General features: G+C 45.6%; 1 protein-coding gene across 2 annotated transcripts in view; it reads left to right on the top strand.

Annotated features, from left to right (window-relative positions):
* The window catches only part of LOC310784545 (class I histocompatibility antigen, F10 alpha chain-like), a 57,397-nt gene that overhangs the window by 14,631 nt on the left and 22,099 nt on the right, over positions 1-20,667 (top strand). For both annotated transcript variants that reach the window (XM_083645534.1, XM_083645533.1), the window contains exons 3-4: positions 14,491-14,769; positions 15,049-15,351. In XM_083645534.1, coding sequence (XP_083501660.1) covers positions 14,491-14,769; positions 15,049-15,351 — 582 coding nt within the window. The remainder of the gene's footprint in view (positions 1-14,490; positions 14,770-15,048; positions 15,352-20,667) is intronic.

The raw sequence follows: 20,667 nt of genomic DNA, 5'->3' as shown, positions 1-20,667 counted from the left end.
TGGTGCTCAATTGAGGCCAAATCATCCATTTTATCTACATCTCTTTCAGCCCTTTTTTGTTCCTCCTATCCAATTTCTCTCATTATACAAAAAAACTCAGTTGTCCTGCCTCAACTTTAGGTCCTACAACCTCTAACCATCTATTTCCCACTTCTTTAGACTTCCTTTTCTTTATGGAAATCCAAAGGAATCACCTATATATATATATATAGACGGTTTTAACTTGACAACAAAAACATTCTAAATTGAACCCCCGCTCACTTCCTGTTGCAGTGTTTGCTATGGACATAAAAGAAAAAAAAACTTTCAAGTGCAGGACTGACCATTCCGTGAAAACCGTCTAAAGGATAACATATTTCCTACTTTTCTATCCCTTTCAAGTAAATTTGACTTGCCACGTTCACATCTCTTCAGATATTTTCAGATATCTCACTGTGTAACCTCTCAGTATCCAGATTATATTAACTCTACTGTGTCCACCCCATATATAGTAGAACTACACATTAGATTATATTAACTCTACTGGGTCCACCCCATAATAAATATATAGTAGAACTACACATTAGATTATATTAACTCTACTGGGTCCACCCCATAATAAATATATAGTAGAACTACACATTAGATTATATTAACTCTACTCTGTCCATCCCATAATAAATATATAGTAGAACTACACATTAGATTATATTAACTCTACTGTGTCCATCCCATAATAAATATAACTACACATTAGCCTCTGTCTCTCTCTCTGCCTCTCTCTCTGTGTCTCTCTACAGTCCTCCAGTGGTTCAGGTCCTATCTTCAAGACAGGAAGTACTTCGTTTCCATTGGCAATTACACATCTGACCTAACTAGTATGACTTGTGGGGTGCCTCAAGGATCCATTATGGGGCCCGTTCTTTTCAACCTTTATATGCTCCCTAATTATGCAAAAAAACAAAATAGCTTATCATAACTACGCAGACGACACTCAGCTGTATATAACTCTTTCCTCAGCTGACTATGCTCCTATAGAATCATTGTGCCAGTGCATTGACCAAATAAATAACTGGATGCGCCAGAATTTCCTACAGCTAAACAAACACAAAACAGAGGTGATCTTCTTTGGTCCCAAAGAACAAAGGCTTAAAATCACTGCACACCTTAAGTCTCGATCGCTGAAGCTTAAGGATCAAGTCAAAAATCTTGGCGTTATTATTGATTCCGATCTCAACTTTAACCACTCCCACATTAAGTCAATCAGAAAATCAGCTTTTTATCATCTTAAAAATATAACAAGAATTAGGGGCTACATGTCCAGACAGGATCTAGAAAAACTAATTCACGCCTTCATCTACAGTAGGTTAGACTACTGCAATAGCCTTTTCTCTGGTCTCTTCAAAAAAGAACTTAGGCAACTTCAGCTCATCCAGAATGCTGCTGCTAGAGTTCTAACAAAGACTAAGAAAGCTGATCATATCACTCCAGTTCTTAAGTCCGTATACTGGTTGCCAGTGTGTCATAGAATCAATTTTAAAATACTGTTACTAGTCTACAAATCACTTAACGGCCTAGGCCCAAAATACATAGCTGAATTGCTCCCATGCTACGAACCGTCTACACCTCTCAGGTCAGCAGGGTCCGGCTTACTAACTGTCCCTAGGATCAAATCAAATCATGGGAAGGCCGCATTTACCCACTATGCTTCTGCTAGCTGGAACAAACTGCCTGAAGACCTCAGATCTGCCCCAACTTTAATTACTTTAATGTTTACCGTCGCTTTTAACTGCTGACAGCTGTTTTTTTAGGAGATATGTGTGGCCTATAAAGGTTCGAGTCCAACTGTTAAAAAGGTATGGACATTTTTCCAATCATGTGTGTGTAATCATGTTTCTTATATAGTCATGATGTCGGGGGATTCAATATAGAAAATTTTATTTATTCTATTATGCAAACCCAATGAGTCCTCTATAAGTTTTCAGCTCTTTTTGTAACTGCTGCGCCTGTTGCTTAATGCACTTTTTTAAAGTATTGTTGTGATGCTTTTAAAGGCCCATTCCGTCGGTTCTGGCGAGAAATAAATGTGCACAAAGTGTTTTTTATTGGCAATGAGTGAATGCGCCTTGGCGTAACTTAAAAATCACGACCAGGGGCGTTTTTCTCCGACCAGCTGTTCAGAAGATACATGGAAATACCGCATTTTCGAAGGGGTGAGCATTTCCCGCCACAGCTAGATGATGTGACGTCTGCGCGTTCACGAGCCTGCCTCTTGTCCTCATGGCTCCGGCGTAAATACCAATCCCAACGAAGAAGACGGCTAACAGGAAATGGCTAAAGGAAACAACAACAGACTCCAGAAAAAGTCCACACTAAATAAATAAATAAATATTTATCTAATGAAGCCCGTCTGGCCAGACAGCAGCAATGTGATCGACATCAGGGGAAAAGTAGAGTCAGGACTGTGTTTTCGGTTCATGAAGGGAACTTGCTGTAATGTGGTTTTGACCAGATAACGTTAGCTGCTTTCTAATGGATTTTCAAGATTCAAGATTTTTATTGTCACTCCATAGTACAAGTATCTGACCACCTGGGGCCGGTTGCACCAACTGGTCTTAACTATGCCTGGTCGTAACTCCTACGTCGGTCTTAGTTAAGACCATGGACTTACGCCTGTTGCACCAACACGGCTTATGTCTGGTCTTAACTATGCTGGTCGTAGCAATGCGCGTCCATGTGAATTGCCAGGGAATGCACCCTGATTGGATGATGTTGCAAAAAATGTGCCTCGCGACCTGCTTGGAGCACTGTGCCACTACGCTCTCTCAGCCACTACTGTAAAACACCCTCCCTCCTCCCACCCTCCCTCGCTCCGGGGGAAAAATGGCGGCTATTGAGCAGACAGAGTCAGTCTGAATGAAATTGAATGTAACGTTCCCAATTTAACTTCTAAAAAACTAACGGCAACATTTTGGAAGGCGGGTTAGGTTAACTAGTTAGTTATAATCTAACGTCCTGCTTTCAAAGACGGCGAACTGGCGGTGTTACGACGATGACGGTCAAAAAGGTCTCCGCGGAGATCTCTGTTACAGGCAGGCTCTACGCCTCCTCCTGACGAGGCGTAGGAGTTACGCCTAGTCTTAGTGAAAATAAGGCTTAAGTCGTCTTGGTGCAACCGGCGTAGCTGTTAGGTCGTAAAGTTACGACCAACTTAGCTTAAGACCAGTGTAAGACCAGTTGGTGCAACCGGCCCCTGGTCAGAAACTCTGCTAACATTACCGTCTTGTGTGAAGTAATGCAACCTTAACGTTACTACGTTATGCTTATGGTCATGGAACATTATTGTTTGACTGCAGTTAGCTGCGGTGGGGAGTCTGCCTATTATAATAATAACGTTAGCTTGATGCTATACGCGGCTAACTAATAGATTTAGCTATATTTATAGAAATCACCACCGAGCTCCTCTAATAACGTTACCGTCTTGTGTGGATAATGAATGTAACAGTTGTAAATATGCCTAACGTTACTGTTATGCTTATGAAACATCGTTTGATTGTTCAGTTTGGTCAACTCCAGGTTTTCAAGTGCCTTTTATGAATTAACGTTACAAAACAACCAACACCTCTGCTGTTGCCAGGCAACTGCTTGTGCGCGTGCGAGTATGGTGCCCACGTGTCAGCTCGTTCACACGCTGCCTGCAGTTACTCTAACGGCCACCGGCGTCAGTAACAGTGACAATTGACGGGATGGGCCTTTAAATGTCCATTTTATTCTCTTCTTTTATTCTTTTGTTTTCTTGTCAACCATTTTATGTGAAGCACTTTGAATTGCCTTTGTGTATGAAAGGTGCTATACAAATACACTTGACTTGACTTGACTTAAAGGCCCATTCCGTCGGTTCTGGGGAGAAATAAATGTGCACAAAGTGTTTTTTATTGGCAATGAGTGAATGCGCCTTGACGTAACTTCAAAATCGTGACCAGGGGCATTTCTCTCCGACCAGCCGTTCAGAAGATACAACGAAATACCGCATTTTCGAAGGGGTGAGCATTTCCCGCCACAGCTAGAGGATGTGACGTCTGCGCATTCACGAGCCTGCCTCTTGTCCTCATGGCTCCGGCGTAAATACCAATACCAACGAAGAAGACGGTTAACAGGAAATGGATAATGTTACGTTCGTCGCTAGCTGCTAGCAAAAGGAAACAACAACAGACTCCAGAAAAAGTCCACACTAAATAAATAAATAAATATTTATCTAATGAAGCCCGTCTGGCCAGACAGCAGCAATGTGATCGACATCGGGGGGAAACTAGAGTCAGGACTGTGTTTTCGGTTCATGAAGGGAACTTGCTGCTTGTAGCTACTGTAATGTGGTTTTGACCAGATAACGTTAGCTGCTTGCTAATGGATTTTCAAGATTCAAGATTTTTATTGTCACTCTGTAGTAGGGATGCAGGGGTTAACCGGTTTGACTATTAACCGCGATTTCAAACGTCACGGTTATATAACCGCAGAGGCTCCGTAACACCGGGTGTTTTGTTGTCAAAAAAGTCCGTCAGTTTAAACTCCCATGCGGCGCAGACAGCGCTGGAACGAGAGGAACCGGTCTCTCGCTTCGTTTCCACACGGACTATTTTAGCGGGTGCACAAAACACAGCTCTCCCACCAGTCTGCTCCCAATAGCATAGCCATGGACGTCAGCCAAACAAACTTTTCAGAGACGTGCGCGATGCGACAGTTGCCTGACACGAACTGTGGTCTCCATGGCCACTTAATTTGTTTACTGAACGGCCATCGATGTAACGACGTAACGCTAGTTAGTTATCTCTCCCTTGCCTACGCTAGCATTACAGCTAACGTAATGGCAGAGCCTGAGAGACCACAAGCAACTCAAAGAGATGATCTCTTCCCCCCCAAAACATGTCTAAAGTCATCGGTATGGCAGCATTTCAGTTACAAAAAGGACGCCCAGGGTGTTGTTAAAGATGACGGCTACCCAATCTGCAAAACCTGCCGAAGTTGCAGTCGCAGCTAAGGGCTCCAACACCTCCAACCTTCTGCAACACCTGCATAACGCTAGATGATTAAAAATGAATAATAATCAAACTAATAGGCATGGATGAGGATGACACAGTTGATGATAACACTCAAGTGTATTACCCACATTCGTTATATTTCTCATAGGAGGTCACTAAAAGTTAATCAACATTTACACTAAAAGATAAGTTAGATCTGTTTTTCCACCAGGTTTTACAAGTAGGTGATCCAAAAGAAATGTAGAAAAATAATACACCTGCCTGACTATGTTTTGTTCCAAAGAGATCTACTGTCATAAATATTACAGTCAGACTTTGTTTATTTTATTTATCATTTTGGACAAATATTTGCCTTTATTTACCTTTCAAAAGACAGCAACCTTTAAACAATGCATGGACAATACAATAAAACCTCTGTTCAAAGAATGCTCATGTGATTTTTATACGTCCATAAATAATCGTGAAACCGTGATAATCGTGGTTTTTTCTCAGACTATAATCGTACATCAAAAAAAATTATCGCTGCATCCCTACTCTGTAGTACAAGTATCTGACCACCTGGTCAGAAACTCTGCTAACATTACCGTCTTGTGTGAAGTAATGCAACCCTAACATTACTACCGTTATGCTTATGGTCATGGAACATTATTGTTTGACTGCAGTTAGCTGCGGTGGGGAGTCTGCTTATTATAACCATAACGTTAGCTTGATGCTATACGCGGCTAACTAATAGATTTAGCTATATTTATAGAAATCACCACCGAGCTCCACTAATAACGTTACCGTCTTGTGTGGATAATGAATGTAACAGTCGTAAATATGCCTAACGTTACTCTTATGCTTATGAAACATTGTTTGATTGTTCAGTTTGGTCAAATCCAGGCATTACACGGTACCGTAAATACAGAGGAAGCAGGGTAGTTCCTGGCTCACGGTAACGTGAATATCCTATCCATTTCCCCGCAGCCAATGTAAGCCAAAACACGGCCAAACATGCCACAATAACGTCCGATAATTCATCCAGAATCCTTCCTGGGCATCTCGAGGCTGATCTGACCGAAAAATTGTCCAGGTTGCCGTTTTCAAGTGACTTTTATGAGTTAACGTTACAAAGCAACCCACACCTCTGCTGTTGCCAGGCAACTGCTTGTGCGCGTGCGAGTATGGTGCCCGCGCGTCAGCTCATTCACACGCTGCCTGCAGTTACTCTAACGGCCACCGGCGTCAGTAACAGTGACAATTGACGGGATGGGCCTTTAAAGAAGTGACTGTGTTAGGATCTCTCTCTGTTTGACAGCAGTCTCTGCCTCCCGCTCTCTCTCTGAGCCGTCCACTAGGGCATTCACGACTAGTGAATTTTACTAGTCGACTAGTCGTCCCTAAAGGTAGTCGACTAGTCGTTTTTTTTAGTTTTTTTTACTTTAAGAAAGAACATGAGGTATTTACACGACATACATGGACTATCATATCCCATATCCCCCACAAAGAACATCAAAACACAACAAAACAAAACAAGAAAACTGCATAAGATACACAATAGTCCAAGAACAAACAAGACTATTAGACAAACAACCAAACAAAAACAATGCACTCAGCTCCTATCCTGATAAGCCTAATGACACTGGGGTAAAAAGTTCTTAAAGTAAAACTCTGTATGTGGTTGCCATATTTTGGGGATGTCTAAGAATCTGCCTTTGCTCAATGTTATCCAACGTATGGTAGCTTGAGAGTTCATTCCACCAGTGAACTACAGCTGGGGGATTGGATGCTTTCCAATTTAAAGCTATGCATTTCCTAGCTAGCAACAGGGCAAGATCTATGTACTCACTCGTAAAACCTATAGGACAACCCCAATGTTTTACTTCATTTCAAACTTCGGATTCTCACACTATGCCAATTATACAACCAACCTTGCTGCAAAGAAGCACCTCGTGTAACTCTGAGACCCGAGGCTGGCAACGGAACACATGGCCGCAGCCCATGGCAATCCGAAGGCATAAAGAGTGACTAAGGAACTACCCCCTGGCGGCTGTTGTCAGCCGCCAGGCGGTAGTTCCTTAGTGCGCAAAGGGCACGCTGGCCACATCAAGGCCATAGAACCTAATCAAAGTGTGTTGGGTAGACCATGAGGCAGCCACACACGTCTTCCACTGACACACCACGCAACAACGCCCAGGATGTAGAGAGCTGCCCAGCCCGTGACATTCAGGCCCGTGCCTGGCCCGGCCCCGAGGAGTTATGAAATTAATCGGCCCCAGCCCGCCGCGAGGCCCGACCTCAATATCATGGTATGACGACACATCTCCCTCTCCCTCTCTGTGCTGTGCATGCCGCCGTGCTGCAGAGAGGCTCTAAACTCGTTCGTCCAAAACATTGCTATTTTACAATTGGCAGTGAGACTGTGTTGCCTAAACTCTAGACAACCACCGCAGCTCTCTCTCTGTCTCTCTCCTCCTCTCTCTCTCTCACACACACACACACACACACACACACACACACGCGCGCTACCCTAGCCTATCAAAATCCAGATATGTTGTCTGACAAAGAGAACGTTAGATTGTTTAATTGCCAACAGCAACAATGACCACAAACTGAAACATTATGTCACTCAAGCATATCGAAATTAAAACAGCAGACTTACCGTTTATCTGCATTGAATAACTTCACATTAATGTCCTCACAATGGGTGAGGACATTGACACACCACGCAACAACGCCCAGGATGTAGAGAGCTGCGCAGGCCTGACATTTTGGCCCCAGCCTGGCCCAGGGTTCGTTTTTAACAGGTTGAAATGTTTCCAGTATGGAGCAGCTGGGACTGTTTAACTCTCCCCTCGCAAACTTTGTTTTTATGTCCATCGATCTTGTTTCTCTCTCAAGACACGGACACAGCGGCTTATTTTGTTGTTGTTTTTTACGCTGACAGCACACTGACTGAAACATGTCATGACATGTGGATTGTGGAGTGTGGCAGACTAACATCACGGTGAGGGTGTGTGTGTGCACGGTGTGTGTGTGCGTGTCCCTCTGTGTGCTCCTCGTCCTCTTTGTCTCACTCTGCTGTGTAAAATTAAGCGACTAATACAACTTTATTTTATTTTATTATTGAACCCGGCCTGGCCCCGGCGGCTCGGACCTATTAATTTTTGGGCCCGGCCCCAGCCCGTATTGGCCAGCCCTGAGGGGCCCACGAGGGTACACTCGGGCCTGCAGCTCTCTACCAGGATGTCACGACACCTCGCGTAGAGTGGGCCATAATACCCTCCGGGGGAGCCTTCCCCCACGGCAGAGTAGGCCAAAGCAATGGCTTCCACTATCTAGTGCGACAAGCGCTCCTTGGAGAGTGCCCCACCCAGGGCCCGTGGCCCAAAGCAAACCAGCAACTTGCAAAGCGTGTTCAACCGTCGCTCCTCCTCCAAGCTGAAGGAGGGGGACAAAAAGCCGCGAGGTCTACAACCATAGGCTGTAGGTAGGTAGGTGGTCTGTCCCCGCCTTGGTATGCGCGATGGCGAGGACCCTCGAGTCCGCCGCCATGAGCGAGTCGTCGAGGTAAACATAGCGCCATGTTCACACAGGCGGTGACGTCCGTGGGCTCAGGGAGGCCGAAGGGGAGGACGCAGAACTCGTAAGCCCTCCCCTGGAAGGAAAACCTGAGGTAATTCCTGCGCCTCTCCACTACTAGTCTCGCTGGCCAGCCTCCCCTCCCTTCCGTGAGAGTCGTCTGGCTGCACGGAAACAGGCAACTGGGATAAGCCCTCCCCTGCTGTACAGCTGCTCCGCATTGGAGCGACTGTTTCAGTCGCTGCCGGATGTCCGCTCCCGTCTCATTACAAGCTCTGTAATTGGCTCTGACCATGTCAATCATAGCGGCTTCTGCTCCCTCCTCCCTGTGTGTCACTGTAAATAGTGCACTGCCGCCTCAGTGAAAACAACAACGCTAACTAGCTAGCAAGCTAATGGGAGAAATGTACACGCTAGCTCCTTGCTACACGCTGAAAATTGATTGATTGATTGATTGACTTTATTTGGTGATAAAAAACAGGACATAAGACAACATATCACCGAGGATAAAAACACAACAAAGCCCGAAGGCTTATTTCCATTGTGGTCCCCATGGAGACAAGACAGACAACGTAAATACGTGTAACAAAGAAGTGCAAGTGGGAACATAATTTAAAACTAATACAACTCCATTAAAAGATAAATTACTAACTCAGTTTATAATTTACCAAAATAAAAAAAATAAAAACTAGAACTAAACATATCAATCAATAAAATAAAAGACCAGCTATACCATAAATAAATAACCAATTCAAGAACTAAAAAGACAGGATAAAACGGTTTAAAGTGCGGATGTTTGTAACCATTTTTTTAAGCCTTTCTTAAAAGTGCAGATAGACTCACTCAGTTTCAAGCACGAAGGTAACATGTTCCATTGAGTCGCTGCATTATATTTGAACGAGTTCCTCTCCATCAGGGTCCTAAATCTGATAGGGATGAAATCAGTAGAACTGCCTCTCGTAGAATACTGGTGACGCTCACTCACACAAGAAAAGTAGCTTTTAAGATACATAGGAACAAAATTCTTAACAATCTTAAAAGTGAACAGCAGCTTGATGTATAAAGTGCGCTTCTCAACTGTCAGCCAATTAAGACTGTCAAAGTGAGCTTGGTCCAGGTGGGTACGTGGATGGACTTTAAGAATGACTCGAATCAACTTGTTTTGAGCCGTTTGTAATTTGTTTTTGAGTTTCTGAGAGAGACCAGTATACCAGCAGATGGCAGCATAGTCAAAATGACTCTGAACAAGTGCAGAAGCCAGAGAGTGAAGGACTGGACTGGTGAGAAAGGCAGCTTTCCTGGCCAGAAACCTGACATGCATGTTAATTTTGCCAAGGACTTTCAGAGCCATATACTCACCTGATAGGTATTTGTCTAAAATGCAGCCAAGGTAGCTTACCTTATCCTTGGCATCAATTTGAATGTCACCAATCTTGATGACGAGACCAGGCGATTTAGACAATTTAATTTTTGAGCCGAATACAATGGCCTCTGTCTTACCTAAGTGAAGAGACAATCTGTTGTCGGACAGCCAGTCACAAACACTCTCTAGCTCTGCACTTAAAGCTTTCTCAACAGCAGATTTCTCCTGGTGCGACACCATTAAAACAGAGTCATCAGCATAAAGAAACAAATTACAGGCAGGAGAGGTCGCCGCTCTAAAATCATTAATATATAAAAGAAAAAGCAGGGGTCCGAGGATACTCCCCTGCGGCACCCCCCACCCCATTTCTTGAACTTCAGAAAGCGTTCCGTTAACGTCCACCCTTTGAAGACGGTGGGTAAGATATGATTCGATCCAACGTAATGCTAAAACACTAAAACCCATTGCTCTGAGTTTAAGAATTAAAATGCTGTGGTCTACAGTATCAAACGCTTTCTGAAGATCAAGCAACACTAGACCACAAAACTTGCCTGCATCAACTTCCCTCCTAATTAAATCAGTGAGGTACATCAGGCATGTTTCAGTAGAATGGGATTTCCTGAAACCTGACTGCCACTCATATAAAATCTGTTTATCTGTAATAAAGTCATTGATTTGTTGTAACACTAGATTTTCCAAGACTTTAGACAGAGAACATAAAATCGATACAGGCCTGTAGTTGTTTGGGTCCCTTTTACACCCTTTTTTAAAAAGAGGAATCACTCTGGCTTTTTTAAAACCCACTGGCACAGTTCCCGACGTGATGGATAGGTTCATGATGTGGGTGATGAAGGGAGTTATCACCTCCGCAGCATCATTGAGGAACCTAGCCGGCATCAGATCGAGACCTGTGCCTTTCGTAGGCTTCAAATTTTTAAGTTGTTTACCTACCTCAGCTTCAGAAACTCTGGAGAATGCCAACGAGCCTGGTTCAATGCCCAGCTGCCCATAGAAACCAGTCAGATGTTTCTCACCATAGGCCCCTGAAGGTAATGGAAGCTTCTCAACTAGCTGTCTAGCAACAGAGGAGAAGTGGATGTTAAGATGTTCAGCTACTTCCTTTTTATTGGAAGTTATTTGACCATTCACTTCTAGGCTGATGTTACTGCCACTGGTTTTAGTTTTGGTGCTGTAACCGATTTCTTTTAGGCATTTCCAGAGCTTCTTTGGCTCCTTCCTGTGCTCCAATATTTTCTCACTAAAGTAATTTTTTTTAGCCTTGGTGACCATTTGTTTGACCTCATTTCTCTGTTTTTTAAACTGTAAAAAACTGTTGAGGTCCTTCTTAGTTTTATGTTCTAAAAGACAGGCATCTCTCTTTTTGATGGCCTCTAGAATATTTTCATCAACCCATTTCTCAGTTCTTTGTTTAATCCTAACAGTTTTTATAGGTGCTAGTTGGCAAAATGGCAAGTTGGAGTGTTGGAAACTATTTTCCAAGGGCACTGTCACCAAGCGCCGCCCATCGCAATCCCACTATGGAGCCCTGCACCGCCAGACTCATCTCCCGGTAGGGAGGGGAGGCTGGCCAGCGAGAATACTCCACTACAGACACATGAAGAAGGCATCCTACAGGTATAGTGAGGTTAAGTGGTCCCCCGGCCGCAAGGCATTGAAGAGGCGGGGCAGGGTAAGGATGCGGAAGGGCACCTTCCTCAGCGTCTTGTTCAGAAGCCGAAGGTCCAGTATGGGCCACATGGAGCCGTCCTTCTTGGGCACGGCAATACCTGTTGTAAAACCCTGCGCGCTTCTCTGCCTCCGGTACCAGCCGTATCGCCCTCTTGGCCAGGAGGGTGGATACCTCCTCCTGAAGGAATAGAGTGATGCTTGCACGCTGTATGACCCGGGCTGTCACAGACACGGGACCTAGCGGGGCAAAGGCTTCCTGAGAGCTCCAAACCGGAGTTGGGCGTTGAGCACAGACTGTGGTGGGCCCGCCCCCTTGCCGTGCGGCTTTCACCGGCACGGGGCATTCTAAAGGTAAGTCCTCTTGGGAGCTCCAACCGAAGTCAGGCACTAGGCACAGACGACGGGGGCTCGCTCCCCTGACAAGCAGCATGCACTGGCAGGGGAACGTTGCTGCTGGCGCAGGGCACACTGCTGCCTAGTGGCGCTGCTGTTGTGGCCGAAGCGGGCTTCTGAAGCTGCCAGGCCATTAATCCCTGACCGGCGGTCCGAAGAGGCCAGACGGAGAGACCGGCGGGTTGATCAGTCAGCTGTGTCAGGCTAAGCTACATGCCTGGGACCCAGGCAGAGTAAGCAGGCGGCGTGGCAGCTGTGGGCTGCTAATGCGCACACTTGTTAAACACGTGCCGGCTGCCGGTTACCCTCCTGCCGGCTACCCGCCCAGCACCGATAGCTGCGGTCAACAGGTGATGGCTAGCTAAGGCATAACAACAGGGATGGGGCTAGTCAGTCACCCTCCAGCTAAGGCCAAGCCTTCCACCTGGACCATCTTTAGCTAACCTGAAGTCCAATATGCCAAGGGATAGCAAGCCAAGCCTAGTCAAGACGCATTTGGCAATCATAGCAACAAGCTAAGCAGGATGCGAGCAACCAGCTAGCAATACCCCGGTAACAAGCAGAACGGGTAGGCAACACTGTGGCAACGCGGGCGCCCAGCGAGGTGCCGTGCAGCTCGTGGTGTAAGCTATTAACAAGCAGGCCAGTAACCAACTCTGTGGTGGCTAAGGTAACCAGGCCGCCATGTTTCAGGCCGGCCGAGCCGTAACAAGCAGTAACAACTCCCTCTCCCCATCTTCACACGGGGAGGTAACAACCACTCTCCAACCGCAGCTAGATGGGGTGCAAGCAGCCCGGCTAAGCGGGGAGCGAAGCTAGCAATGTTATCACACTAGTGAACCCCACGTGCAAGCGGCTAGAACACACGTGCAAGCGGCTAGAACAAGCAGCACTAACAAAAAGCCAGCAGAAGCGAACTAACTCAATGGGGCAACAGCGGGGTTAGTACACAAGCTAGCAGAGGAGCGATGTCCGCCCTCCGCTTACGAACCGTTATAGCAGCGTACGCATTATAACACAGATAGCAATCATCTGGCATCAGGGCCGCATCGCATTGAGCAGGCGGTCTAAGCGGCTCTGCCCTTTCCATAATGAAGCTAGGTGGGGAGGACTCAACCTAGGCAGCGGGAAGGAACTGGCACACCTTCGACAGAAGCGGGGGCCGGTGAGCGTGCACTCAGTGTGCTCAGGTCCCAAGCAACATGCATGATACTGCGGATAGTCTGTCACCCTCCCGGCCTGACACCAAGTGCATTGGCGAGGGGTCCCGTCCTTGTCCATAGCTTAGAGAGGCGGGTTTGCAAACACAGCCTGACTAGCAACAGGGAAAAGGAAAAAACTTGCTAACCCGTCCAGGAAGGGAGCAAGGCAAGACGCAAAGCAAGCCGACTAACGGTGCCCAAGCACAGCAAGCAAGCCTAGCATAATGTCAGCCAACCTAAAACTTAATGTGTACACAAGCAACAGTTACAGTAAGCATAACAATTCTAACCTGATTTACAGCACGGCACTGGCCACACTGACGGAACGGCACGTTCTTGTCCATAGCTGGGCAAGGCGGGTCCGAAGACACAGCCTAACTAGCACAGGGACGAAGAAAGAAGCCGCGAACGAGCCGGCTAAACAATAGCAGCCTAGCGGATAGCTAGCTAACAAGCTATGGTGCCGAGCAACAGTACAAGACCTAGCACTAAGCAGGCAAGTCGCTAAGTTAGCTAACAGCTAACGACACAATCCCCAGGCGGGGAAATAGCAATAGAGCTAGCTCGGGCTAGCATAACTCAACTAGCTACAACCTAGCCACAAGGCTGCTTAGCAAGAGAGACTGCCGAGCTGACAGTTAAACCAACGAGAGAAAAACTCTTAGCTTTCGTAGCAGGTCCCGCCGTTCCTGGCGAAGAGGGCCGGGTCGAAGAAAATCGCCCGCAGCCCTCATCCGCCGCTCCCGTTATGGTTGTTGGAACTCAAGGGGATGGGTATCCACTACTGGATAAGAGCTAACTGTTAGCTAGCAAGAGAAGCCACAACCGAGTAGATTGCTGGACAAAAGCAGAGTGAGGATCTGGGCTGATTGCACGGACGTGACGTGGTGGTCACGGGGTGGAGCGAGTGGCTGTGTCATAAGCCAGATGCTATGACGCCTTCAGGCGCAATGGATGGTTTTATAGGGGTCCATTTTGAATTATCCAGTAGATGCGCTGCTGGGAGCAGCTTGGCATAGTGTGAGAATCCGAAGTTAAAAACGAAGTAAAACCGGGCCTGCATCCAGCCAGCCTGCAACAGCAAGAGGGGGAGATCCTCTGTGTTGGTGTCTGTGGATCAGTGTGTCTCTGTGCTAAACATGAGATATCAACTACTGATTGTTGACTGTGCTCTCTCTCCCTCTCTCTCTATCTCTCTTTCTCTCTCTCTCTCCCTCTCTCTCTCTCTCTCTCTCTCTCTCTCTCTGTCTTCCTCTGTCTCTGTCAGGTGTCCACATTGGCCAGTGTATGTATGGTTGTGAATGGGATGATGAGACTGACCATGTTAGTTGGTATAGCCAGTTTGGTTATGATGGAGAAGACTGGCTGGTATTGGATACGGAGAAATGGACATTTAAGGCTTCAGTACAACAGGCTGTTATGATCACAGATAGGTTAAATCATAACAAAGCTGAGTTAGACTACATCAAGCACCACCTCACCACATTCTGCATTGATTGGCTGAAGAAGTTTGTGGCCTCTGGGAAGAGCACTCTGCAGAGAACAGGTAGAGTCACATGACCTGATGTAGTTTCATGGACACAGCAATGTTCATCTGTGTCTTCTGTTGCTAATGTAAAGAAAAAGCGACAGTGAATATGAACAAACTTATAGACACACACTGTACATACAACTGTCATGATTTTTTTTACACATGTTTTTTGTCATTCTGTCCTCTCTCCCTCCCTCCCCTCTCTCTCTTTCTCTCTCTCCCCTTCTCTCTCTCCCTCTCTCCCCTCTCTCTTTCTCTATCTCTCTCCCCTTCTCTCTCTCTCTCTCTCTCCAGTTCTTCCCTTGATCTCTCTCCTCCAGAAGTCTCCCTCCTCTCCAGTCAGCTGCCATGCTACAGGCTTCTACCCTGACAGAGTCATGTTGTTCTGGACCAGAGATGGAGAGGAGCTTCAGCTTCAGGATAAGGGAGAGCTCCTCCCCAACCCAGATGGAACCTTCCAGATGAGCGTTCAGCTGAACGTTTCATCAGTCAAACCTGAAGACTGGGGGAAGTACGAGTGTGTGTTTCAGATCTCTGGTGTCAAGGAGGACACCATCACCAAACTGGACCCAGCAGTGATCAAGACCAACAACCCGGGTAAGAGCTTTATGGAGGAGGACAAGTCAAGTCAAGTCAAGTCAAATTTTATTTATATAGCACCTTTCATACACAAAGGCAATTCAAGGTGCTTTACAAAAAAAATAATCGAAAAAACAAGCAGAAAAAACACATAAAAAACACAGTCGACAGTTTTAGTTAAAATATATACTCAAATTAACAAACATGAAACATTATTTCTGTTTTAAATAAGTTACAAGGCATTCTTCAGTATTATTATTACATGTACAGTCCATTTGTTGGAAATGTACAGGAAAAAAAATTAAAAATTACAGGCCGAGAGAGGCAGTAGTTTAGTAGCAGTTAAAAGCAAGAGTAAACATAAAGGTCTTTAGCTTGGATTTAAAAATAGGCAGAGTAGGGGCAGATCTAATGTGTTCAGGGAGTTTGTTCCAGTTATGAGAGGCATAGTGGGAGAACGCGGCTTCACCATGTTTTGATTTGGTCCTCGGGACAATTAGTAGACCAGTGCCTGAAGATCTCAGGGATCTGGATGGTTCATAGTGTAGAAGCATTTCAGAGATGTAGTGTGGGCCTGACCCGTTGAGAGATTTGTAAACTATTAGCAGAATTTTAAAGTCTATTCTAAGATTTACTGGCAGCCAATGCAGGGATTTGAGAACTGGTGTAATGTGTTCAGCTTTCTTGGTTCTTGTTAGAACTCTAGCAGCCGCATTCTGAATGAGCTGTAGTTGTTTAATAGCTTTTTTGGGAAGACCATTGAAAAGACTGTTGCAGTAGTCTAGCCTGCTAGAAATGAAAGCATGAATTCGTTTTTCAAGATCTTGTTTGGACATATGGGGCCCTATTCTCCCACAGGCCTTCGGCACTAAAACGGGCCTTAACCGCAAAAAAACGTGCCTTGCGCCTGTTTTGGGACGATATCAATATGGCTTTACGCTGCCAAATGCGCTTTAGGCCGAATGGGCGTGGCGCAGTCCCAGAATGGGCCAAAGTGGGCGTGTCGGCCTTAAATCTCGGCGTACTGATATCTTGGCACCTGCCTTAAATTTAGCGCTTTGCGCCTTTGAAAACCAGGCCTATTCACTGCGCCAGTGCACTTGTGCCTCTCCCCTGTCACCCTTCTCTGTCTCTCTCTGAAACCAGGCCTATTCAGTGCGCCAGTGCTCTTCTGCCTCTGAGTCACCCTTCTCTCTCTCTCTCTGACTCCCTCGCTCAAACAGACACAACACATAGCAGCACCCAGCTTCCCATAGGAAATAGCAGTTGTAAGTTTACTGCCTGTGAATGTCCACTCCCAGCATGCAATTGGGTCCTCCATTTCGCTACTAAATAGAGCCGAAATAGATATAAAAGGTAGATCTAAAATAATGTGTAATGGTAAGACAACCTGCAATTGTCGAACATTTCAATATTGGACCAAATAAAACATGAAATGAAACACCACCCTATGTGAAACATATATGTCCTCTTGAGCCTATATATACCCTGTGTGGATTTAACGTGATTTAGGTAAGTGACAGCGGAACGCGCTTCGGAAGCTTCTACTGTCATCTGCTATACTGTGATGTGCGCTCCAATAACTTCGCCCTACTCCACATTTAGTTTTACAATAAAAACACATTTATGCAATGACTTTACATAATGTAGGGTATATTTATGTGCATCATTCTACCTGCAGCAGGGGAGAGAAAACGATATCTTTCTGGACAAACTTTCACCAATCTAATAGGCTATATTTTTCTAGCTGATGCGTTTAGTACATTATTTTCACTTTGATCTTGCTATAGTGTAGCGTATTTACATGCTTGCAGTATTGAAACTGCAGTTAGATTGGTTTGAGAAGCATAATAATATGGAATAATAGCCTATAATGCAGACAGACAGGCTGGATGAAGGGAGGGGGGGGGGGCAGAGCGTTTGGCTTTCGTCTGGTTTTGCGGGATCACTGGAATTGGAGCTAAAAAGGCAAGCGTGCGATTCGTTTATTGCACTTATCCAATGAGCATGACGGTGCATAATTTTACGCCTAAAAGGCGTGGTTGTAATGCTTTGGGCTGCATCTAGCGCCAGCACGACGATATCAAGTGCGCCTTTCCACGCCCACTGCTTTGATCTGCGCCTGCCGCTCGGCCTAGAAACTGCGCCGATGCAACGATAGGGGCCCTGGGGCTCTATTCTCCCACAGGCCATCGGCGCTATTACGGGCCTTAACCGCAAAAAAACGTGCCTTGCGCCTGTTTCGGCAAGATAGCAATAGGCTTTAGGCTGCCAAATGCGCTTTAGGCCGAATGGGCGTGGCGCAGTCCCAAAGTGGGCGTGTCGGCGCTAAATACCAGCCTAGTCATATCTTGGGAGCTGGCCTACATTTAGCGCTTTGCGCTTTTGAAAAGCAGGCCTATTCTTTGCCTTCACTGCTTCTTCTCTGTCACCCTTCTCTCTCTCTCTCTCTGAGTTCCCAGCATGCATTGTGTTTCTTCATTTCGCTACTAAATAGCCACCAAATGAGCCAAAATAGATATAAAAGGTAGTTCTAAATTAATGTGTAATGGTAACACAGCCTGCCATTGTCAACATTTCAATATTGGACCAAATAAAACCTCGAAATGAAAACACCACCCTATGTGAAACATATATGTCCTCCTGGGCATATATATACCCCTTGTCGAGTTAACGTGATTTAGAGAAGTAACAGCGGAACGCGCTTCGGAACGCGCTTCTAATGGCATCTGCTATACTGTGATGTCCATCCAATAACTTGGCCCTATTTCACATTTAGTTTTACAATAAAAACACATTTATGCAATGACTTGACATAATGTAGGGTATATTTATGTGCATCATCCTTCCTGCAGCAGGCGAGAGAAAATGATATCTTTCTGGACAAACTTTCACCAATCTAATAGGCTATATTTTTCTAGCTGATGCATAGAACATTATTTTCACTTTGATCTTGCTATAGTGTAGCGTATTTACATGCTTGCAGTATTGAAACTGCAGTTAGATTGGTTTGAGAAGCATAATAATATGGAATAATAGCCTATAATGCAGACAGACAGGCTGGATGAAGGGAGGGGGGGGGGGGGGCAGAGCGTTTGGCTTTCGTCTGGTTTTGCGGGATCACTGGAATTGGAGCTAAAAAGGCAAGCGTGCGATTCGTTTATTGCACTTATCCAATGAGCATGACGGTGCATAATTTTACGCCTAAAAGGCGTGGTTGTAATGCTTTGGGCTGCATCTAGCGCCAGCACAACGATATCAAGTGCGCCTTTCCACGCCCACTGCTTTGATCTGCGCCTGCCGCTCGGCCTAGAAACTGCGCCGATGCAACGATAGGGGCCATAGCCTCTAATCCTTTTTTAGATGATAGAAGGCAGATTTTCTTATAAGCTTGATGTGGGAGTTGAAATTTAGATCAGAGTCAATAATAATGCCAAGATTTTTTACCTGGTCCTTTGGCTTCAAAGATAGGGATTCGAGGTGAGCAGTAACTTTGAGCCTATCTTCTTTTTTGCCGAAGACAATTATCTCTGTTTTGTCTTTATTAAGTTGGAGAAAATTCTGGCACATCCAATCATTAATTTGCGCAAGGCACTGACACAGTGTCTCTATGGGGGCATAGTCATCCGATGAGAGGGCTATGTAGAGTTGGGTGTCATCTGCATAGCTATGATAAGCTATTTTGTTTTTTTGCATAATTAGGCCCAGAGAGAGCATATAAAGGTTAAACAGGACAGGACCTAAAATTTATCCTTGGGGTACCCTACATGTCATTTTGGTTTGGTCAGATGTGTAGTTGCCAATGGAGACAAAGTAGTTCCTGTCTTGCAGATAAGATCTGAACCACTCTAGGACCGTGCCGGAAAGCCCGACCCAGTTTTCCAGTCTGTCCAATAGAATTTTGTGGTCAACCGTATCAAAGGCAGCGCTGAGGTCTAGTAACACTAAGATTGAGATTTTACCTGAATCAGTGTTCATTCGGATGTCATTTATAACTCTGATAAGCGCAGTTTCGGTGCTATGATGGGGTCGGAAGCCTGATTGGAAAGGATCTAGGAGGTCATTGGAGGATAGAAAGGTATTGAGTTGTTGGTAGACAGTTTTTTCGAGTATTTTGCTAATGAAGGGAAGATTTGATATTGGTCTGTAATTGCTGATTATAGAGGGGTCGAGGCTACGCTTCTTTAGCAAGGGCTTAACAACTGCAGTTTTTTGAGATTTTGGAAAAATGCCTGTAAGAAGAGAGGTATTAATTATCTTCAGTATGTCGGTCGCCAGGCAACTGTAGACATTTTTTAGAAAGCTTGTTGGCAGGGTGTCTAGGCAACACGATGAGGATTTAAGGCCTCGTATCGTTTCTTCTAGTTTCTTGTGGTCAATGACATTGAACTGAGTCATGTTAATTAAGCACCTATTCTGTGGGTGCGGCGGAGCCACATTTGTTCTTGATGTGGAAATAGTTAGTCTGATATTTATAATTTTATCCCTAAAGAAGGTCGCAAATTCATTGCATTTGACATTGGACACATATAGTTTACTTCTTACATCTGATTAACAGTTCATATGTATGTTTCTGTTGTTCTGTACTGGTCCATTTCTCTCCTTGTTGTGGTTTTGCTGTCATTTTAGTCATCTTGGTATTTATTTTATTTCTTTTGAGATCAGGGGCCCTATCTTGGTATCTCCGCTATCCCCTATTTGCGCTTGCGCACCTGTTTGCGCATGCCTTAAGGCAGGGAAGATAGCAGTCCACCCCACGCAAGTCTCAATTAGCGGTCACGATACCATCCAGTTGTGTGGGGGGATCTGCAGGTGTGGGCGTCCCCCAAGGTAAAACAGGTGTGTTTCCGGGGCAACAGGGCCTTTTCAGTTGCCGCACCCTCCCCATCCACATCCATATCCAGGGGTATGGTGGCGCAGTCGGTAGCGCTGTCGCCTCACGGCTAGAAGGTCCTGAGTTCGATTCTCGCCTGTGGGCGCTGGAGTTGTGACCCCCCCATATCTTCAGTGCCTACTGCCCAGGTGGGCTATCTCGTCGAAAGGGCCTTTCTGTGTGGAGTTTGCATGTTCTCCCCGTACCCCCCAGGGGGTTCCTCCGTACATAACCCCCCACTAAAAACATGCAGAAGATCGTCATCCGACCAGTGACGACAACATCTGAAGTTGGTCCAATGATGGTCCAATGATGGTCCCCGGGCGCTGGAAAGAAAAAGCGACCACTGCTCCTGGCCTGCCACCTGGAGGAAAGGACAAGCCTGGATGGGTCAAATGCAGAGGACATATTTCACCATGCCACCGTCAGCATGAGTGTGTGTTGTGGCCGCATGCATGTGT

This window comes from Poromitra crassiceps, assembly GCF_964638095.1.
Source record: "Poromitra crassiceps genome assembly, chromosome: 11".
Taxonomy (NCBI): domain Eukaryota; kingdom Metazoa; phylum Chordata; class Actinopteri; order Beryciformes; family Melamphaidae; genus Poromitra; species Poromitra crassiceps.
The sequence above is the reverse complement of the archived record's forward strand: the minus strand, read 5'-3'. Positions and strand labels throughout refer to the sequence as shown.